General features: G+C 43.0%; 1 protein-coding gene across 1 annotated transcript; it reads left to right on the top strand.

The window, feature by feature from the left end:
• Nucleotides 1-628: 628 nt before the first annotated feature.
• LOC120833790 (calcitonin gene-related peptide type 1 receptor) lies at nucleotides 629-23,572 on the top strand. Its single transcript, XM_040201275.2, has 13 exons — nucleotides 629-828; nucleotides 13,758-13,856; nucleotides 14,544-14,697; nucleotides 14,794-14,904; nucleotides 16,050-16,162; nucleotides 16,841-16,932; nucleotides 17,041-17,167; nucleotides 17,360-17,513; nucleotides 17,668-17,728; nucleotides 18,146-18,212; nucleotides 18,650-18,868; nucleotides 19,365-19,406; nucleotides 20,321-23,572. Exons 2-13 carry the CDS (start codon nucleotides 13,782-13,784, stop codon nucleotides 20,543-20,545), a joined length of 1,440 nt encoding a protein of 479 aa, XP_040057209.1. The 5' UTR covers nucleotides 629-828; nucleotides 13,758-13,781; the 3' UTR covers nucleotides 20,546-23,572.
• Nucleotides 23,573-23,807: the final 235 nt, after the last annotated feature.

Below are 23,807 nucleotides of genomic sequence, written 5' to 3'. Positions count from 1 at the left end.
ATTCCTTGTCTGATTTATTTCCCGCCACAGAAAAAACAACATCAAATTAGAAAGTTAACATGAATCCCAAAGGCTTTGGAAAACCTTTTCACGTGAAAAAAAATGTATGGACTACTTTAACTTTAACTGGTAGAAATGATCTACAATAGGTTGGACTCTGCAATTATTTTGAAAAAATACCTAGAAAGTCTTGAAGTGAAACCTGTTCTTAAAGCTGAACTTAGTTGGCCTCCCTTCGGGGCTGTAGTCCCCACTGAGGTCACATCCTGTGTGTTTTAGGTCACGCTCATATACAATGAGCACAGATTCTAGAGGTTTGTTCACTTTTCCTTAACACATTGCCCCAAGTCACACTAATAAAATGATAGAAAAATACCAAACTATACAAAAAGTGAGGTGAGGATAATAAAGTATTTTCCCATATTTTCTCCAGTGCAGAAGAGGAGTTAAGCAAATGAACGCTTACTGTTTATTACCGATTCTGCTTTCTCAATTTACGCCCATTTGAATGTCTTCTGGCTAATTCAGAAATGCAACAAGTAAACGGTTCAATGTGAAGAAATCGTTGACACGTAAAAACCCGCACCCCCGTCCGCCCGGCTGCGTGCGGGCCCCCATGTGACGTCACAGGAAGTAGTGGGTTGCCTTCCCAACGTCACGCTGACGGCCGCCCGGGCTGCGCTCATTGAGCCCCGCAGGTCCGCAGCGTTCGGTGCTCTGCGCCGGAGACAGAAGACACACGTCCCAGAGAGACAGAGGCGGACAGAGAGACAGAGGGAGACAGAGAGTCCGTCCTGCGCTGCTGTTGGATTTGGTTTCAATTCTCCGGTAGGAAGCGCCGACCGCGCGGCGTGAGCTGTGCGCGCTGCGCGCTCTTTGTAAATGTCAGGTTTTCTGGGCAAGGTCGGACGCGCGGATCTAAAGCAGAGTGGATGAGGCGATTTGTGAATTGGTGTGTGCGTGTGCGTGAATGGAGGTGACTTCACCGCGCATCTGGGTGGCTTAGGCTGCGAGGCGGGCGCGTCTCCACAGTGTGCTGCGGGGTCCTCGGCGCGAGCATCGGCCACCGGCTCCACTTAAGCCCCCATTGCGCTGCTGTCAGGGAGCCGTGCGTGACCGCCGTGGATGTGATGGAGGCATTCTAGAGGGAGACGGCAGCATTCCTGCCGCCGGGTTGTGGAAATCGTCCGAGCGCGTCGTTCCGAGCGCGTCCATTATCACGCATGAGACACGCAGTGCACGGTGCTATTGAAGTAATACACGGTAATATTCTCACCCACTGCCATCTGCTTCATGGGGCTTCCCATGCACAGTCTGATTGCAAGTCGGGGAGAGGGTTTACGCACGCGGACACGAGCCGACGGTTATTTATGGAAACGCGTAAAAATCAAATGTAACACTCTGATTCCAACAATATTGGTACATTTAAGTAGAAATGATCCCTTTTAATATTGGCTCGCATGCACGGATTGCCCCCGTACAATCTACTAGATTTGGCATCTATTGTGGAGATTAAGAAATCAATAATAAGGGGTGACACACGCACACACACAGGCGGACGCACGCGCAGGCCATTGTTTGAACTAGAATGCATCGGTGATTCATCTCCATTCATCAACGCAGGGATTTGATGTAAGCAGTGGCCACTAGCTGATAAATCATCTGCATGGTTACATAAGCAGCAGATTTGGACATGCTGGAAGTTTGTGGGCTGGACAGTGGAAAAAAAGAGATGGTGATGATGGTGGTGATGGTGGTGTGTAGGAGGAGGATATTGGATGTTCCAAGTTCGTAGTGAACTTTTCTTTTTGTCAACGGTCAAGCACTACTGCCAGCTTTGTTGTGTGTTTTGCAATGAGAAGATGATGCTGTTTGATTACGGACTTAAGAGTCTCAATTGGAACCAGAATGATCCAGTCAACAGTTTGTGCTGCTGCTTTGCCTTTAAACGTTTCAAAGGGTTTTCATTATAATAACCCTCTAAGACGTAACACTTTATTAAAAAAGAAAACTGTTACCTTGAAACATAGGTTTTCCTTGGAAATATTAAAGGTTTATGACCACCAAAGTTAAAACGGTTGTTGAAAAGCAACGTCTCCCGGTGTTATTTTTTAATAGTTTAAAAACCTCCATTATGGTCATCTGCTTCATCAGCACTTTGGGGGTGTGGGTGTGATTTGACTGACAGCAGCCTGGCATCACAACCGTCAACGCATTGCGCTTGAATTCTCATCGGTGCACTTAAGTATGTGACATTTAACCCACACTGTAAACTAGGGGGAGGAAAACAACATAGACACAAGGATATATGTCCACATTGCGCTCGTGTGGGAAACTGCCACTTACAAGAAACCTGTGGGGCCCTTTTAAAGCAAACCACCGTTCAACTGTAACCTCTATCGGATGGATGTGGACGTCTCGACCGCAGCTTCACTTCTCTCAATGCAAAATGACCCGCGTGCATTTTCCCTGAGACAAAACGTTGCCAGTGAATAAATGTTAAACATTTCATACGAATTCTAACATGTTATTGTAATGAATGAGTTGTTAATGGACACACTTGTTCAGAAGGGCTACAGCTACAGCCTCAGAAAAAAACAGGTTTTATTAACTCACTGGCCGTGCGTGTGAGCCAGTCTCCAGACTTTGGACAGCGGACATGGGAACGCTGCCATGTGGCAGCGCCGTCAGATGAGTCCGCGGGGCCCCTTTTCTCTGGGGGCCTACACTAAATACCCGAGCCCACTGCGCAGCTAGAATGTCTATCAAACCCAGCCGACTCAACCCCCCCCCCCCCGAACCATCGTGCTGTATTTACTGCCCGGAGTCCAGAAAACAGGCTATTAAATGTAGGCGAGACAAAGGTCTCGGCCGCATAGCTCTCAAAACCCTTGTCCGTCTCCATGATAACGTGTCTCTCCTCCCTAAAGCAATGGCATTTGACACTACCATTCAGTGTAGTATTTCTTTTTTTGCAGGCAATGAAGCAAAGGAGATGATTTTCTGCCACCGCTCCCCCTCTAGGAGAATTTGTCGTAATTATGTAAAAAGTTAATTTTTTTCGGTAATTGCATGCGTTTAATCGCTGTGTATAAGTCCCACTTCTTACCCAACTCCGCCCGATTCCCAGTCACAAGACTAATGGCGGTTCTCCCAAAACGTGACCTCTCATAAATCATCGAGGAACGCTGGACTTCTGCAGCCGGCGTCTTATCGATTTACCTCCTGTGAGAACTCTCCCGTGTGGCATGTGAACGCCAATTCCAGATACTTTTGTTGTCCAATAAACCTCTTCGAGTTGAGCCTTCGTTGTGATTTTTATTAAGCCCCGGATCAAATCGGCAGCCCAAGTGCACGTCTTATCCTTTTCCCCTGTCCGCTTATATCGCATTACACAAAAGCCGATGCCCATATGCACCAGGATCAGAGCCTCGGCTTCTGGATTCAGTTTCGGGGATGTGAAACCTTTTGAGGGTAATTTTTCCGCTCATGCATTATAGAGGGTCATTTTTTTTTTTTTTTGGCTCTCCAGTTTGATTTCAGTACACAAAGTGCCAGTTGAGAACTGTGACATGTTAATGTCTTTGGAAGCAGCGTTGGGGGTACTTTGTCTGTGTGCAGTGGCTGGAAGTGCGAGCCTCACAGCTTTGGGGGGGAAAGAGGACGTGGAAAGAGGCTTTTCGGTTCCTAAGCGTGTGTCGTATTTGTGTGAAGCCAACAGTCGGTGAAGTGGGCTTGCTGATTTGCTACCTGGGGAATACAGAATAGAAGAAAACAGTCTCTCTGTCTGCCGTCCCAAATTGAACCCTACCTACTGAATTGTTGGTGCTTTACGTGCACGTGTTGCCGTTGGAAAGGTACTGAGGAGTACAAACTGGCTAAGACCCTCTCTGTTTAATCCTGTAACACTAACAGTTTTTTAAGCCTTCTCCTTGCGTTTTCTGCGGCTGTGAACAAATGTCTTCTGCAGACATTTCTGTTGGATCCCGAATTAACTAACTTACTCTACTGTGAAAACGAGACTTATTTTTTGTCAGGTTCCTGCTTCTGTGAGCTGTGCCAAACGAACAATTGGTTTTAAAGGTTTATAAAAGACCCAAATGAGTGCGTTCCTTTTTTTTAATCCCACAGCGTGTTATTGTCTGTCACAACTAGAGTGAGCTGGATGAATATGGCCTTGGGAGTTATATTAGTGAAACCAAAAACCTCCAGTTATTTTTGGAAACTCCCAAGCTCGTATTACAGTATATATGATTGTTGTGTTAATGCATTGTCATTGCACTCATTTGAACATAGAATTACAGCTAATGTGCCTATTTTATCAGGTGCCCTTCACCCCCCCTGAGAAAAAGTCAGTTAAGTGCTTTTATCCTCAACAGCATGGGCACACAATAGACTTTCATTAGCCAACGAACTCCTACTTAAGAAGTATTTCAGTGTCGCTTTTGTCAGTTCTCACGGCCGTCTAATGGAAAGATACGGCCTTATCTCCCCTTCAGCTGTCCACTCAGGCGTTGTAGCGCTTTCTCTCACCCTTTACGCGACCCAAAAGCTGCCATCCACTAATGGCGCTCCCGAGGCCAGTCGCCTAATTAGCTATTGTGCCGCAGCGAGTTAAATAGATCAAAAGGATTCCGGTAAATGTTTTTTTATGGTCAGTTTACAGCTCATCAGAAGCATTAAGGAAGCCGCGTCGGCGGAGCTCGTTAGCTGCAGCTCCAGTGTGTTTTCTTTCTGTCTGCGTTACCTGTTGTCACCCCGATCCTCACACGGACGCTCCTCTTTGGTGACTGACAAGAAAATAAAAAAAACAACAACAATCCCACCTGCAAACGTTGCCTTGAGGTTGCCTTGCACTTGTATCATCGCTGTTACTATATGTTGGCATAGCTGGTTATTATAGACAGTTTTTTTCCAATAGCCCTTATGTGAAATTTCTGGCTATTTTCACAGTATCTCACTCACGGAAGCAGCTAAATGTCTTTGTAATACAAACCCAAGGCCTACAGAGCAACTGGAGCCTGGTAGTAATGCAGTGGCTCCTCTGGAGGTCAAGTCTTTGGCCCGCGGCAAGCACATGGAGGATATGCCTTTGGGAATTATTTAGAGTTCCAGAGTTATTTTTATCATGGGAATACCAGAAAGGAACCACACACACACACACACTGTTAGTGTTCAGACTCTAATAAATCCCAATAAATGCTAACATTTGCGTAATAAAACAATGTTTTTTTCCAAACTTTTCAAAGCTTCTGCTCCCCCATGTTCTTATTTATGTTAGTGTGTTAACAAAGTATGTCACATATCTTTGAAATATGAGAATTCCTTTCGCTAACACAGCGAGTATAGGGGCTTCGCATGGGGAGGATGAGCGCGTGGTGTCTCACCAGCCTGCGTAGAGATCCCACAGGGTAGATGTCTGGGTTCAAATTGTTTCCACGGACACAAGAGAGCAAAGCTGAGAAATTGAGAAGCACACCGTCGACGAGACCCACTGAAGGGGATCAACATTGCGACAGCAACGGTGTTTACCCGAGGGGGAGTCTTTGGTTACGCTTCTGAGGCGAACAGCGGCATTATCAGTCGTAACAGCTGTATGAGCACAGTGCAGAGCGGCGGCCATTAGCTGGCCAGTGGGGCGCCCTCACGTGCACTAACATGCACCAAAAGCACTAACGGCCGGCTCGGGTTACAACAAACACTGACGGAGAGCGACTTCTCGCTCTGCTCAGGTAGATCAACTGTATACATTATCATTGAAAGTACAGTTGTTTTTGCCCGTACACTCATATACATCATATATAAGTTTGCATTTTTAAACTCTCAGGACCGTTTTGGGCCTGAAAATCCCGCCCACAAGCCGTGAAACTAAAACCTGTCAACATCCTAAGCAGTTAGGATGCAGAGATATCCAACAGGAAAGGACAAAAACCAAGACAGCATAAACTGTAAATTGTGTAATGCTGTCAGCCTGTCGGAGCACTTAAAGCACTCTACAAAGAACTCTAGTGACCTGTGAAAATGTGGCTCCATGTAAGTGGAAAGAATTGGGAGGAATTAGCTACACTTTCCCACCAGACTGTAGTATACACCTCAGGGGAAACAGCGAGCACATACTCAGCTGGATAGGCTATTTTAAACACAGCCCAGCAGCTCTATAGCTGTGGTCTTAATTTGCATTAAGACCAAGGAGAATCCCCAGCAGCTAGGCTGGGGAAATGCACCACGGAGCCCGGTTTATTTAGTGCCCGTGTATTTTAAATGGAGGTATTTGCAGTATGTTTTCCTTTGCGTAGAATACAGTCCGGTGGAATAGGATCCCACGTCTACGGTCAGAACTCTAGTACTCTTAACCTCGTTTAAAGGACACCGGAGACAACCGTGGTGTTAATCTTGTTCAAATAATGATGGCCTGGTATTGAATGGTCTTCTGAGGCAGAGGGGCAGAGTAATGTTATCTTTTTGCCTGTCCACATGCAGGTGAGGATATGGATTTGTGTATTGTGTCAGTACGCTTTACTTATATTGCCATAAAGTTCAGCAGCTGATTTTTGCGTATTCTCCCCTGAGAGTGGAATCTATCCCCACATCGAACCCTCAGCAAGCCAATAACTGCATATCCCAAAAAGAGCTATTTACATGAAAGCTGAATGAAAAAGACAGGGACTGAGCCCACGTTTTGGCTTCACTGGGGCTCCTTTTGATTCATTTGGCTGATGGAACCGTCACGAGGAAACAGGACTCGCAGCAGGTGTTGAGGACATTGTTAGTGATGTTAAGCAGTCCTCCTGACACAATAGCAGTGCATCTGTCAGTATCAGTGGGATATTTTCCCCTCACTGGATGTCTTGTGACTCAGACTATGCTTGGCGTCATTGGGACTCTGATCCAGTCGCTTCATGATGTTTTCAAAACTGGCATTTGACTGGCAGACCTTTTTTTAAAGCTCACACATACTCCATATCCAGCGCAGTATGACTCACCGGTGCCTATTTTATGAATGCTTGAAATTGCAGCTATGTGCTATTTTTGACCATCTCGTTGATACTCTATGTGGTAATAGGGATGTTCAAGCGTACCCACCTGGACGTAGAGTATATGAAACGTGGTCATGTTCATTACTCAGAGTGGCCATGTCGCCTCTCTTTTTTCCCTCTATTTTAAAACATATTTTTTGCTCATTCAGTGTTGCCATAATTTCTACTCAATTCAGCGTGGAACACATCATGCCAAAATATGTAATATGTATTTATTCATTATTCGGCTGTTATAAATTAGTGAAATTCAGAGATTCCTTAAAAGACAAGCAGTAACATATAATGTAATATTATTAATATAATATAATGTAACGTAAGCGGGGTGACTAAGTGGCGTAGCTACAAGTGACTTGGACTGCCTGTCCCCAGAGTGCTGGTCCTGTGTTGACCCGTCCACTATTGAGCAGACCTCCCCCTGTAAATACTACGCCCGTTCCTCCAGCGAGCTAATAATGACTCATAGGTATCCCAAAGCCCGGTGAGTCTCATGCAGAAGCTGAGGATTGCCTTGTGCGTCTTTGATGCCCTGTGAGCGTGATTGGCTTGCAAAGGAACTCCCACACATTGACTATCTGTCGTGCTATAAAAAGAACTCGCTGTGTTCTGTTCTGGAACTGAACGTTGGCCCGGGGGGAAAAGATTGTGCTGAACAGAATTTTGGAATATTTATTATTCCCGGTGCTGCATCAGCTGTCCTTTACCGTAACCATTCTGCCTCGAAGCCTTCAATGACCAATATGATGATCGGACAATTTTCCGCGCCAGCCTCTCATGCCCCCCCCCCCTCAAACCACATATTCGAATGCAGTCTTTTCCTGTTTTCAGCACCGCAGTTGTGAGTAGATCCACACGCTTGCCCTGAGAACGCTGGCATGCTGGAAACGAGGGCGTGAAAGCACTGACAGCAACACTTTGGCACCCGGGATGTTGTCGGAGCTGTAACACACGCTCTCTCTTGCCATGTTGATGCAAGCGATATTGCGTGCACCGGTCCGGGTGGGTGGACTGAGAGTTAAGGAGGGCTTTTTATGAAACAAAGAGGTCTCCTCCCACACATCTGTGTAGGATTGTTATTGTTTTCCTCGACATCTGGTGGTGCCCCGAGGTTTGCATGAGGCCTGCTCACATGTCCTAGCTTGGGTAAGATCAATGGCTTCGATGTTGAACTTGAAACGTGACCAGTTTTCACATGAGAGGTTCTCTAAATGCTCAGCTGATCACATAGTGGAATTGTCCACTATGGTCAACGTATGATCTGTGGCTTTGTGTGTCAACCTACAATAGAGCCGGGATAAATGTCAGGGCTGATGTGAGGTACATTTAAATAATAGTTTAGTAACAGGGGGTTTCCCCATGTATGGCCAAGAAAGTGTAGTTTGTGAACAGGCCAAAAGGTTTGTGACACAGTACGAAGTAGACGTGTTTAATTCTTGAATTGATTTATTAATTCATTTCCAAAAGAATTTTTGTCAAGACATCTGATTTCATGCAAAATGCACATGTGGACTTGATAATGATGATACTTAAAAAGTAACCCAATACTCCAGGTTTTTTCCCATTTGCCTAACTGTGTTTTCTTTGACCCTCAGAAAACACACATTGGGGCCTAAAAGGGCAAAGCAGCTTTGAGCCCATTAGTGTGTCAGAAAGCCCACAGATGCTCCGGTTTATTGGGTGATTATGTTTGGTCTTGTTGATTGAAACAGGAAGTTCAAAGAGGGAACCTAGTTTTTCCACGACCATCTTAAAAGCTTCTTCTCCTGTTCTTTACATTTACGTGCCCGGTATCTACTGAAGACAGCTATGGGTTTTCCTAGAATTTCCTGTTTCACGGACCTTCTTTGGTCAACTCTATTTAATCATGTGCTCTCATTGTGCTCAAAAATGACAGAAAAAAAACAGCGGGAGGCCACACTGGCTGGAAGCCGAGCCCATTCCTTCCACTCGGTCTCTGTCATAAACGGTTGGCTTCTTATTAAAGATTAAATACAGGTAGAACATCCCATCACATAATCAGAGATAAATAATACGTAGAATATAATAAATATACTGGCAAAGAAATCTTAAGAACATTGACATAGAGGAGTTTTGCTGTCAGTTGTCTGCAGTTGGTTTTCAAAACAAACATATAGAAGCGCAGACTGTTTGCCAACAGTCTTTTTTAATGCTGAGCTGACGAAAGCCCGTAGCTGATAAAGCCACACATTCTATCCGGTCGAGGAGAGTTTTTTCTGTTCCGTCTTTCAGCAGCTTCATGGATTCAGAGACACGTGTCGGACCATCATGCTTTTGTTTGAACGGGAGCTTAGTCATCAACAAATGAGACAGGAACTTTCCAAGATATCGTTTCCCTTCCATTCATTCACCAGCTGCAGACCTCAGGTACTTACGAGTTTTCCATCTGCTGAACAACTCAACGGGAGAGCAACCTCTTTTTATTTAGGCTTTTGAAAATTCCGCAGTTTGAGGGATTTTCTACATGAACACATGAACTTAATAAGCACTATTGATAAGGATGTATTGGATTCATTAGTTCATTTCTGAGGCAGCATTACCAAGGATGAAAGTAAAAAAAAGAATTAACACGCAACGCCAGCTTTCCATATTGGCTAAATATATATGTGCTGTCTTATGAAATGTTTGTATATCTAACCAGAGGAACCAAGACATTAATGTAACAAATGCTGTCTGCTGTTACAATTGCTAGAAGCTCTATTTCCATGCTGACATGAATCTGACTGCTTGGAACATGACCCACAAGAGCTTCCCTGACTCCCACTGTTCATCCAAATGATATAAGTCCGATCGAGAGCAGAACTCCCCCGTTTCCTGTTCCTGTTCTTACAGCTTCCCAGTGACCAGTTTGGAGTTTGGCTTCATAGACTGATAACAGTATCAAGCCAACATTGCAGTGCAACGGGGCAGTTATTATTTGTGCCTTCCTCACCACGAGCTGCATCGGAAAGCTGGCAGGATCAGTTGGGATTGCCTTGGTTTTTGGTGAAAGGGAAAATATTTCTTTTTTTTTTTTTTGAGAATTAAGAGGGGGTCTACACAAAAGTTATTATTGGATGATACCACTTTAAAATAAACATTACTACATAATCTATATTTAGCTCATAAAGTCGTTTAAGAATCCAGGTGACCCAACAAATGTAATGTGCTGCAGTCTGTCCTTGTACAGAATTTGTAGCCAAATATAATTATTTATTGCATTTTGTAGATATGTAGATAAACAAAACATAAACCAGGAGGTGTAAATAAGGCACTCTTGGAGGGTTGTAGAGGTGGACACGAAACGAGAAGTCAACATGGAGTTCTTAATGCCGCCTATGTAGCTTTTTTTTGTCTTGGTGGGAAGTAAAACAAACAACATGAACAAATGGTCGAGAAAAGAAATAGCAAACTATTCCCATATTAAGTGCCTCTGCATGAATGGACTTCATCAGGTGTCACGGTTCCTGCCCTCATTACTTAAACCCATTTCCAGCTTTAGACTAACGCTGTTATTGCCCCTCTCCAGCTTAATGGACATCCGAATGCCACCGAGAGGAACTCAGAGTATGAGGCGCCAAACGTCCTGTGAGGGCAAAAGGATGTTTACAGCAGAAGGTCTGTGCGGGGACAGTGGGGGTTGATAAGTACGGGCTGAGCTTTGGCACCAGGCGAGAAGACAACAGCGGTTGTGCATGGACTGTTTTTCCAGGTATCTCTCTGCATGCTGGCAGATGTAGGTGATGTCAGCTCTTGTGCAAAGAGTACATGACTAACCACTTCTGCAAAACACTCTTGAGGTACTAGAGATAATAGTTGTCCACCCACAGTTCCCAGCGGTTGGATGAAGTTGACCCAAACAGATCAATAATCAAGTGTTGTGCCTCCGTGGAGGTTTGACCTCTTTGCTTTGCTCTGAAATTAGCAAAGGGGTACACGGGGTATTATATCATTCCTTTTAACATCCAGCGAGTCAGATCATACAAATCAAAGTGCTTTTCAAAACCCCCATTAGTCTTATACATTTTAATTTACTGGAATCTACTTAACCAACTATGACATCATGAGACAGATGTTTGTCTTACCATTTGAGACACATCTTCAGAACCTTAAGACCAACATATTTCTTTCTAAGTAATTCATGGAGGCCTTAAATGGAATATGAAGCATTTATATGATGAGATTATATGTCTGTTGGCTAGTTTTGGAATTTCGCTTTCCCTTTTTTATCAGAAAAGGGTAAATCAGGTGATGTTCTACTGCTTTCTGTGCTTGAACTGAATGTTGCTAGTGAACATGTGATTATAAATGAGGTGCGTATTGACAGTGGCAGACGGGGTTGATTGGGAAAATACAATTAAAACCATATTCACCAGTTTTAGCCAGAGTAAAGTGATTTGAAGGACAAAAATAGCTCATTTAAAAGTAGTCTCCTAAAGTCAATTAAGACTTTAAATTCTTATAACTAATTAGCAACTAAATCTGAACTACAACTTGCTATAAACAACATTTAAGCATTCTCCAATCTGCGCTCAGTGCGGCCGTCTCGCAAGACAGATCCTCCGTATCAGTCTGCTAATTTATAAACTTCCTCCGCCAAGAAACAGCTGGGGAACTTGGCGAAGCGCAGCACTGTGTGTGTGTTTGTGTATCTGTGTGTGTGACAGGGCAGCTGATCCTTTCCTGGCTGTTTCTAATTTGTACATCACCATAATGTTTTTGGTGTTGAAGAAGCCCCCTCCTCTCCCCGGGGTCTCAACTGAGCAGATCCGAGGAGGCACCGGGGCAGTCCCTGTGGGGACAGAGCTAAAGGGAGACTTGTAAGAATCAACTGGGTCAAATTCCCCAGTCGGCTGCAGACCCCCCCCCCCCCCCCCCCCGTTTTGCCTCATTTGAAATTGTGTTGCAAGACTGTGCGAGATGTGTTTTGGCAACCAAACAATGGATACCCGAGCTTGAAGCAAAGCTGAAGCTGCATTATTATTGCGAAACCACTTGAACATTTTTACCCCGATAATCCCATTTTGAGGGAGGGGGGACATGATACGTTTGGGCAAACCTCTGGTCAATTGTCAATATTAAACCACACAGCGGCCCCTCCACATAGTCTACTGCGTTTGTCGTTGTGATAGGTCACTTGCTCTGCAAAGTCGCCCTTCACTTTGCAGAAACATCCCCAAACATTTTTCCTCAAAACTGGGGGGACATTTTTGTCTCGGCTTTCATTCATAATGCTAAAACGCTCCACAGCAATATCTGGCCAGCCTCCTGGCTGGAACGTATGCTCCCTCCACTATTCTGCCCTCCAGCCGCTTACAATAACAAACTACAATACAGGATTTTCACAAGTAAAAGTAATTGGTCACATGGGATTATTTGGAGAGACTGCACACTGTGATTTTACCTTTCCGAAAAGTGCAGGAAGACATTACTGCACTCAGCAGAAATGTACAGGTTTTTTTTTCACCTTTATTTGATTAATGGCAAAAAGACAACTTGATTTGTCATCAGTTTTGTAAAAACAAATATGTGTACGCTCAGGCCCTGCATTTTGTGAACGCGAGTCTCTTCAATGCACTTCTACTGATTTCCTCTAGCAGAGTTTGTCTATTTGTTCCAATCTGCCAAAATGTAATTAATTTAAGTACAATTCATGACCCTTTGGGGTATGAAACACATGATTAAATTTCACTTGTGATGGAGATGTAATCCCCTCCTCATTTACCTTTCATGTATGCTGGCTTCAGGCTTTCTCTCTGTCTCTCACATCCCTTCCGTCTCTTTGTTGTTTCTGCACTGCTGGAAGCATGAACCTGTGATTTGCATCAGGTATTTTAACAATGCTTACTGATTACACTTGCTGGCTTGTGCTGCGATGCATTTACAGCCAAAATAACTTGGAAAGAAAAGAGTCAGTGGCGCATGTTGCTCCAAGAATCTTTAAAGAGCTGGTGCAATTGCAGACCTCTTTGATACTTGCACATAAGCTGTGGCGGGCTTAAACTACATAACGCTACCCGCCGTGTAGAAAAGGAGATTTGTCGACCTGGAGGATATGATTCAATTTGAATTTTGTCTCGTGTGCTATGCAGCAGCCGTGGTCTGAGCCTTTGCTGCAAGCTACTGTCAGGGATTTTGCATTGATGAGACACCAGCGTCACCTTTTTAAAATGAATAAATAAAATGTGTAAGCCAGCCTCTAACCCGTGCTGACACATTAGAACTGATTATAGGATCCACAGTCACGTTTTGCAAAACACACAGCGGCAGTGTGAGATCCCAGCTGTGCTTACATGTCATTCCCCCTCGTTCTCCTCTTTTGTGACTGCACTCAAAACCCACCTATTTAAACATGCTTTTGATCCATTACCCCCACCCCCCCACCCCCTTTTACGTCTTTCAATATTTTTTTCTCTTTATATTTCCATGCAGAGTGCCTTTGGGTATCCGTTTTAAAGCGCTGTACCACTACGATGTATCATTATAAATGGTTACCTTGCTGACCCACATGCTGCCTGTCATTCCCACTAAGATTATTTGACACGTTATGTTTGCCGTCTCTTCACCCTAGAAGAGCCGTCCTGATTAATTCTCTGCAAATGCAAATACAGAAGGATCGTTTCAGTAGATAACAACCCTGGGTTAGACCCTGATCAACACTGGGAGGGATAAGAGGTGTTGTGAAGTGGCTTTCATGTTTGCTTTCTTTTTTATTCTCCGTTCCAGATCTGCAGCTGTTAAATCAACAACATGGCCGAATGGAAGGTGGATAACGTTGTGAGGAGCGGGATGGTGGCACTCATGCTCCTGTGTAATATAACAAAGGTAGGACAGCCTGCATGCAATGAGGCAAAGGCTGAGAACGCCAATCATATGTCCAATGGCAATCAAAACAGTTAATAATATTAATATTTTGAATGTTATAATTTCAAAATAATAATAGTAATCATAACAAATCATAATCAATATTGATATATTTTTTTCTTAAAAAAATTACATTACATTTTTGGCCGCGTTTTGTATGTTAGGATCCGTATTCCTGAAAAGAAATGCAATAGCTTCAAGTCTGGATTAAATTGACCTATTTTGATTTATTTATGTTAGTTTTAGTTTATGTTGGGGATTTTTGAAGGATTAAATAGCTGCTTCAGGTTAGTATCAGCTGTGTGATAAATAGGGCTGGACATATCTTTGGCAAAGATGTCATATTTTCCATGCAGCAAAATGGACTTAATGGAAGCTTGTGTATGTTGGACTATTTTTCCTGGCGTTCTAAGTAGAATACAATGGACTGTCCTATAGAGTTTGAAAACACAGTCGAAATTGGGTCCAGACCTGTGCTCGCACGCACTTTTTTCTAGAATGAAGCTCAGTTTTCATAGACTTTGAAATCCATTTTTTCTCTGCTTTATGGGTCTGCTTTGTTGTCTTCAGTGGGAACTATTTGGTCTAATATCCTTTTGATTAAAGCCACAACCAAAAAGATTCATTCAAGTCTCCACTTCCTTGCAGATATTGGTGAAGGCGAGCCCGGAGGCCAATGAGAGCCAGCAGCAGCATCCAACCAACGTCTACCACGACATTGGAACCACCAGGAACAAGATCGTTACGGCACAGTTTGAGTGCTATCAAAAGATAATGAAGGACGATATCGAAGACAGACAAGGTAGCTCGTTGTGTCTCGTGTTACTGTAACAGTAATAATGTTCCTGTGCTAAATGATTAGAAGAAAATATTTTGCTGTCCTTTGGTGTGGTTTTAGAGCCCATGTGTAATCGCACTTGGGATGGCTGGCTGTGTTGGGACGACACCACGGCGGGTGTGAACTCCGAGCAGAACTGCCCAGACTACTTCCAGGATTTTGATCCTTCAGGTAATAATCGGTGGTGCACAGGTGCATTTGCGCCACGCATGTTCTTCTTTAAAGTGTTACTCTAGCAATTTAGTTAGAAGACGGATCAATGATAATAATACTCTAGATAAAATGCAGCCGAGAGGGATATTGCGACAATTGCTTGATCCTACTCTTCCCATGGTATTACTTAACTAGATGATGAATAAATACGTTGACCAAGCCACCAGAGAACATTTCCCACACAAAAATCAACTTTCCATACTTCACATCAGCCTCGGGTCATGCTTGCAGACATGCAGAATGTCACGTGGTTAATGCTGCGAAACGATTGGTTAGGTTGAAGCAAAGCTCCGTCGGTCAGTCATCTTCTATACCAGTGGTCCCCAACCTGTTTTACCTCACGGACCTTTTTCATGGGGGGGGGGGGTGTAGTAGTCGCGCGCTCTCTGTTCGCTGGTGGGCGAAACTGCCGTGCACGTGCCGTGTAAGAGGACAATTGTAAACGTGAAGAAAAACGCCTTGTGACGCGTGGGGAATCTGTCAGAGGGACGAGCGCACATAATTAGGAGAAAATCCGGTCAATTTTCAAAATAAAACATTTTTCAGAAGAAAAAAAAAATATATATATATATATTCTTTCTGTGGTGCGGCCCGGTACCAAACGGCCCGGTGGTTCTATACCACTTATCCTTAGATAAGTGGTATATATCCTTAGTTGCAGGGGGGGGGGGGCTGGAGTCACTTGTTCAAGGTTAGAATGAGAAATGCTTCATACTAGTTATTATGACAGATCATTTTAAACGGCATATGTGACTTGAACCAAATGGAAAAAGACAACAACTAACTTAATAGTATAATATTATATTATATAATAATAAAAAATACATATGTTTTAATTGCTGGGAGACATTTAGTTGAAATTTCAGTACATCACATCCTTCAACAGGATACGCATAAATAGATACCGGCCGAGTAATCGCTGCTCTCTGTGGTTCCATGTGTATCACTGTTTGGGACTTTTAGCCGTGGGTTCTTCCCCTGCTTAACCGTAAATAATACCAATAAATATCCTCTTAAGAAGCAGCCCACAAGGTGTTAGTAAATCAAAGCTATCAGTGGAAGGTGGTTTGTCTTCACATCTTTGCATGATTATTTACCTGCAGAGATGGTTATGAAGATCTGCACCGAGAGCGGCCAGTGGTTCCTGCATCCGGAGAGCAATCGAACATGGACCAACTACACCCGCTGCAATGAACACACCAATGAAAGCAGAGTGGTAGGTCCCTTTATGAAACGGACCTAAATGCATATAGAATTAAAGTGGCATGGTTAGTACCGACCTCTTAATAGATCGGTTGGCATTTCACTGTAGATTTGTGGTAATGAGATGATGGAGATGGGTCACTAATACATACTTCTCAAACATACATTTAACATTATTGCGCAGTGTTATGCGCATGTTGGCTCAAATGTACTGAAATGATTCTTTAAATGTACAGTTTGGGAGGGGTAACAGAAAAGCAAAACCTGGTCATGAATCAATAAAAATTATTTCCTGGGGGAAAATTGTACTGGCAGTTTATACTGATAACACATAATTTCCGGATGGAAATGTTGACGAAATGGTGCAGCTGTGAGAAACGTGATGGCATTAAATAATCAGCATTTATCATCTGGAGGCTACACTCATTCCTAGCCATCGACTTATTGTGCCTCACCTGTTGGTTGATGGGATGGCAATAGGAGGATGAATATAGTATTGTCTGGGGAAGATCTAAAACCAAATTAGTCAGTAACTAAACTCAAATGACGGTTTAACATGATTGCGATGCCCTCATTACATAAATTACTTAAGGAGTAAAAGGATATGAGTCTTTTTGAAGACCACACTAACGTGACAGCCATTAGGAGAACCAGATAATCTAATCTGTGTCTTATTTCTTTTTCCATCCAGACTGCAATGAATCTTTTCTACTTAGCTCTCATAGGACATGGCCTGTCACTGACCTCCCTCTTCATCTCCCTCGGGATATTCTTTCATTTCAAGTGAGTCAACAAACCTCACGTTCAGCACACTGTAGTGACAGATCCCATGTCCTATCGCCCGCATGACCGAAGCGCTGTGGTTCAATGTCGCCTTTTGTCTACTTGCAGGAGTTTAAGTTGCCAAAGGATCACGCTTCACAAAAACCTCTTCTTCTCCTTTGTTCTGAACTCTGTGATCACCATCATTTGGTTGACAGCGGTTGCAAACAACCAGGAGCTGGTGCAGAGGAATCCAGTGAGTTTATCGATCCGGTTTTCTTTTTTTATATTTAAGAATTTTGTATTATTTTTGCCGTGCCATATTATAATATTTGCACTAATTTAAGTGCATTTCCGTTTATCTAAATTCATTTCACTGTAAAAGTACTGCACGAGGAAGCAGAAATAAGCAGCCCCATTAATTCTGTGTGCGTTTCTTACTCCTCAGACGAGCTGTAAAGTGTCCCAGTTCGTTCATCTGTACCTGTTTGGATGCAATTACTTCTGGATGCTGTGTGAGGGCATCTACCTGCACACCCTCATCGTGGTGGCTGTGTTTGCTGAGAAGCAGCACCTGATGTGGTACTATCTTCTAGGCTGGGGTGAGTCATACATAACGGCTCGCGTCAATGCCAGTCGCTCGCGCTTCTGTGTGACATCATGACTTCGGAGCCAGTCGGGGTTTGGTACAATTTGTATGTATTTATTTGTTCATGTTTAATCACCTGAAACCTTTTACTTGTATTTATTTTGCAGGCTTTCCTCTCATTCCGGCTTGCATACATGCGGTTGCTCGAAGTTACTACTACAACGACAAGTAAGCATTTAAGTGCCTCATCTATTGAAGCGTATAATTATATTGGTAGTAAAAAAATGCCAACAAAGCAATAAAATACATCTGACTGTGATAGAAATGAAAGGAAATAATCATGCCTGGAAATGTGTTTTAAAATGAGGGACTCAGCTGGTTTGGGCCAAATAATACCACAATCCCCTTTACGACATATTCTTACAATATGCTAAAGATTGTTTGATATCCTGTCTGTATTTGCACCTGGCTAATGGTGCAAATCATTCAACCTGGCTGAAAGCCTCTTTAATCAATCCCGCCATTAAACTGTTGACGCTAATTCCTTTCTCATTAAACCCATTGATCTGCATCATGGGTCAGCTGTCATGTGATGCACTGATACTATCGCGTTAATGAGCGCTGTTCTTCTCTCCGCGACTGAAGCTGTTGGATAAGCTCCAAAACGTCGCTGCTCTACATCATCCACGGCCCCATCTGTGCTGCTCTTTTGGTAAGACGCTTCGCTCTCTCCTCTCAGCCACAAAAATAACAACTCATTTGTTCTGTGTTCCTCTCGTAAACTGTTATTGTGGCGCAGTGAACAAAAATAACAATAATAAGCGTCCAGCGTTCCGAGCGGATACTGTGTGGGGGGTCTGAAAACAGGACATGGTTTCAAAGCGTCTACCCTCGCGAGGATCCAATCACTGGTCGCAAGTTCCTTTCTAGGAATCCACCTAATCAGCACCGATGGGGATTCTTCAGAGAAAGCTGGTCCCTGAGCACTAGCGCAGTACTTAATGTTCGAGTCTTGAACAAAGATTTAGCAGTATTTTTTGCCCAAAACGGTCTCGGTGTTGTTCTTAGTAAAAAGTCTTTACCCAGTAAGTTAATTCCCTCAATACGCTGCTGATTGACTGAGGAACTCTCTGTTGCTCCCACCACTAGGTCAATTTGTTCTTCCTGCTGAACATTGTGCGAGTACTCATCACCAAGCTGAAGGTGACCCACCAAGCGGAGTCCAGTCTCTACATGAAAGCCGTGAGGGCCACGCTCATCCTGGTGCCTCTCCTGGGGATCCAGTACATCCTGCTGCCCTACAAGCCGGAGGGACGCGTGTCCTTCGAGATATACGAATACATCATGCACATACTGATGCATTACCAGGTGAGATGGTGGTGGGTGCTGAGGTTGGAACGGAAGTTTTTGTGTAGACCTGGTGTCTCTGCACATGGTTACATGTTAATGGCTCCTCTCTCAAACGCCAGAGGTATTTATTTCACTAAAACGAACTGTTGCCTGGATATAAACCCCCCTCTTAGCTTTCATTTCGAGGCGAGCGTTCCTGTTGGCCTCTGACCAGGCTTTGTTTATGTTGTAGTGCAGGGACGGACAGCAGGAAGGAAGGCATGAATTATCTGAGGGGGATGAAATCAGCTGGATGTTTTAGTGAGGTGTTATCTGATCATACTGAGCTCTCCCAGCACAGGCATTGCCGGGAGAGCGCCTTGAGCGACACACTCATTCACTTGCATCTATTGGCTTCTTCTTCACCTTGGGTTTTAAAGCATTACCTTCAAACAAATGACTTTTGACCCGTAAGACCTGTTGTTTTGGTGGTAATCATCTATCTTCTTCATGTGTGTCATTTTGGGAATTCCAGGGTCTGCTGGTGGCCACCATCTTCTGCTTTTTCAACGGAGAAGTAAGATTGGGGTTATGCCCTTTTACTATTTGCTTCCTCTGCACGACCCCCCTCCCCGCCCCCCCCAAACAGGATGGCGAATAGGGGGGAATGTCTTGATAAGCTCAGTACTCCAAGGCTAACTATGGTTTACTGTTGGCAAACAGCCAGGGAGAGAACACTGATGGAAATCGATTATTCAGGTGCCTGATCCAAGGGAACAATTCTACGAATCGTTGAAGCAGCTATTTCAACCCGTGCATCCAGTTTTAATGTAGTGCGGCTAAAGCACACGGGTTGAAATAGCATTCAGTTTAAACAAGTCCTTTGGAGAAAAAAAAAACATATGGTTTGGGATCAATCATTGTAAAGAAACATTTAACATTTTGAGAAATACTACTGTTTGAGATTGAGTGGATTTCATTGTTAATGGCCTGCTAAAATATGACCTTAGTTAGGCACAGAAATGGGTAGGAGGGCATATTAGCATCTAATAACCGGCTCTCTCCACAGTCAACATGGCTGTTACTCCCTGGATGAAGACATTTTTTTAAGTAATCCCTGCACAGTTCTGCCAATGCTGCTTCTTTCGGGCAGAATCAAGTGTTATTAGTCATTTGATTGAAGTGAACGTACTGTTCCTTTCTGGTGCCGCGTAAAGTCACCATCAACACCATTTGTGTCAGCTTGTCATATAAATGATCATCAAAACACAAAAAACTCTTAATATCTAATGAATAAAGCTCACTAAGTGCCGAGCCAAGCGAAAGCAGCGGTTTCACCCGATGTATACTAGGCTGGGCTAATTGTGTCAAAGCCGTAGCTCGATACAACACAACATGAATTAAACTCATATTGATCTTTCTAACTCTTGGAGAGAATGCAACAAATGTGCTAAGTAAGCAAAATTTGTGATTTGTGATTCCTCTGGTTAGGTCCAAGCGGTTCTGAGGAGGCACTGGAACCAGTACCATATCCAGTTTGGAAGCAGCGTGGGGAACCACTCCGACGCGCTGCGCTCCGCGTCCTACACGGCGTCCTCCATCACAGAGGTGCAGGGCTGCTACAGCATCGACAGCCACACAGAACACATGAACGGCAAAGGAGGCTTCCACGACGCCGACGGCTCCATCCTAAAGTCAGACAGCCCCTTCGGCTGACCCAAACGCCCCCCCCCCCCCCCCCCCCCGGCCCCCTCGTTCTCACCCTTAAAAACACACATGTTTGGAGCGCAGCGTCAACCAGGGACACCCACCTCTTCCTTTACATACAATATGGGAAGAGACAAGGGAGGAAATGGATTGTATAGTGAGGCTCTGAACCACCTGAAGGCAATGGTCCCCTCTCTGTCACACCAACAAGAACCCCCCCCCCCCCCAGCGGAACTCTACGGTGAGCTCGATGCAACTATTCCTGGGCGTTTGTTTTTTTTGTTGCAATTTGACACTGAATTGCCTCACTTGACCTAAGATGCATTCTGATAATCACAACATTTTTAGTTTTTAATGGATGAATATTAACTGCTTGCCTGTAAGCTTTTGGTTACACTGTAAATGTTGTTGATATGGTTAGTGCCAAACCAAGAAATCTTTGCTCGCCTCATTTATTTTATTTTTAAAACAGAATTAGAACGAAGGTAGGACGTCCAATAGGTGCATAACAATATATTACAGCTATATTATATCTTTCACATGTTGAACTTTATTTATCTGAACATATAATTGTTTATTGAATGAAAAAGTAATAAATACCGTACAGTATTTATTGGTCGTTGACATTATACATGTTTAAAAATTAGTTGAATATGACTTGTTGCCAGCTTTCTGTAAATGTTCTATGTATTTCTTGTTTGTTTCAGTGTATTAATGCAGATGATTTACCAAATCATACCGTGAGCTTGTAAGCTTATTTTTAGAAATTCTTGCTAATGTTTGGGTGTGTTTAAGTGATCCTTAGTGACCTGTGTATCCTCTAAACCACATGATTTCTTGTAACGTAACTTGTTAACACGTTATCATCACGGAAAAACATCTTTAAATCACATGTACTCCAATATTCACTCATTACACTTGAATGTAACAGTGAAGTTACATAAATATATATATATAGAAAAATATATTCAGTGCACAATCCCCTTAAAGTATTTAGGTAAAGAAACTACTTGGTCAGGCTTAGCAAAAGATCATGCTTTGGATTAAAATAACTAGAGAAATGGGGTTACAAAAGTAAGAAAGTCAGGTGACAAATAAGTCAAAGTCTCGCACAACTTTACTAAAAAGGTGCAACTAAGAACGTAAGTCACTTGACAAATAATTCACTGTTTGGGTTGAAATAACTATTCAAGTGGCACTTTTAAAGATGGAAGTTAGGTCCAAAATAAGTCACAGATTGGGCTAACTTTCGAAGTTGCTGTAACATATGTAACAAATAAGTAAATATTTTAGTTAAAATAACTTCGGAAGTGGCACAACTAAGTATGGAAGCAACATGATGAATGAGTCGACGCTGACCAGCAGCGGCCTCCTGCAAAATCCTCACTCATTGATCCCAATTGCTCACTTTTGCAAATTGACATTCCATCACTTGACCTGGCTCTCAATACAATTTGACAACGTGGGTTGTATACTTCATTTAATGCATTGCTTTTTGTAGGTTTGGCTATGAACAGTTTTTTGAGAACAGCCTTACATTGCATGTGAGTACTGTGTTAAGATACATTTGAGAAAATCCTAACCCGTCTTTTGAGGCATGAGACACCAGGGGATTATAACACCGTGAAGAAGAGTTCTACAACTGCATTGTTGACCGTGCTGGGAATGATTTTATCCTCCGTCTCGTGCGGTTGACATTCCTGAAATGCACTTGCACCTATTTGATTGGCCATTGCAGTGTGTGTCCAGATGTTGCAGGATTTTATTACAGCAAATGGTGAGTCTTGGCAGCGCGAGTTGACCTCGTCGAAAGAAATGACGGAGATGCGTTTTTGTAGTGCTGACGTCAGTCTGAGCACACGCCTTATTCAGAGGGGAGGATATTATCAGGTCTCACAAGCTGTGCAACAAAAACAAATTGTACTGCAACATTATTTGTTGAGCATTTAGCTGAAGCAGGCTGTGTGTAATCCAATGAAATATTTTTGTAAATCTAGCTTGTCTGAGAAGAGGGGAAATTTAACGTGTGTGTATGCATGATTTATATGTAGACTATTTATGAGTACCTTGTGCTCTGACGCATTTTCAACCACAAAGCGTCCGTCTTTATGTGACAGTGTGTGGGAAGTTGATACAGAAGTTGTTTGTTCTAGCTGTATGTTTTAAAAAGGGAGGGTTGGAAATAGCTTGCAACAAGCTGCTCAGTACGTATCACTGCCTTCTGTGTGAGTTGATTCACTTCCTGTGACACAATGTTTTGTCAGTATTCTCGTCATTAAGAGGACTGTGGTGACTTAAAATCACACCAGCATTAGAAACCACACACAACAGGTAAAGATGCATATTAAGTCATTATTCTGGTTTGATAATGTTCGAGGCAAAGGGGTTCATTTTGGACACAGGAATATTTTCTCAGTATTCTATGCAACAGGTGTAATTATCAGCACACAGTTTATTATGTTTTCAAGTCAGATCTGCAGGACAGTTTCTCCATTTAATCATAAACTATACAAATAGCATTTCTGGCTTTCACAACTCTGATTTGCAGCAAGCAATTCATGTACAATGAAGCCTCATTAAACCAAGTCATTTGTTCTGAAGTGAAGCATCGTAATCTTTCATGAAGCAACAACAATTTAATCACAACTGTGGAAAAGCTAGAGGCTTCTAGCAAATGTATTAACTCCTATGTGTATTATTTTGGCTGAGTACAGTATTTTATGTGTTATATATTTTCATTTAGCTATCAAAAGGGTTTGTGACGTCCCCTGTGTTACGTGCAGCTTTTTTCTGTTCTTAAATACCTTGGTGACATTTCGTAAAGTACAACGAAAGCATTGAGGGTTATTTTAATGTACTGTATTTAACTTTTGGTAGTGCTCACACGTTGACTCCTCACTGTTACACTTACACTTATACATACATATGTATATATGTATAGGTACAATTTGTTTGTCTTTTTTATTATTTCACTGAATTAGACAATGTTGCTATTTTGTGTGTATCTGCACACTAATACAATATAGCACAGCACCAGCCGTCGACTCTTTTTTTGTCTTACTGCACAATATTGCTCTACACACACTGTTATATGTGGGTATGTTTTTATTTGGGGTTTAGTGTAAACGTTTCAACCCGGTTTGCTCCATAAAACCTTTGCTTTTTGCATTCTAAATTATATGTTGAGGGAAATGTTTTTTTCCAAGGTTACTGTAGCAGTTTTAAACACTTGAGTATGTGTTTAGTTGAAACAGAACAAAAAAAACCTCAT

The sequence above is a fragment of the Gasterosteus aculeatus genome, chromosome 16 (genome assembly GCF_964276395.1).
Source record: "Gasterosteus aculeatus chromosome 16, fGasAcu3.hap1.1, whole genome shotgun sequence".
Lineage (NCBI taxonomy): Eukaryota > Metazoa > Chordata > Actinopteri > Perciformes > Gasterosteidae > Gasterosteus > Gasterosteus aculeatus.
The sequence above is the reverse complement of the archived record's forward strand: the minus strand, read 5'-3'. Positions and strand labels throughout refer to the sequence as shown.

Coding starts and splice junctions, on each gene's coding strand:
- LOC120833790 (XM_040201275.2), top strand. CDS start 13,782: ATGGCCGAATGGAAGGTGGATAACGTTGTGAGGAGCGGGATGGTGGCA. Junction 16,933..17,040: donor GGGATATTCTTTCATTTCAA/GTGAGTCAACAA, acceptor GTCTACTTGCAG/GAGTTTAAGTTGCCAAAGGA. Junction 17,729..18,145: donor AGTTACTACTACAACGACAA/GTAAGCATTTAA, acceptor CCGCGACTGAAG/CTGTTGGATAAGCTCCAAAA.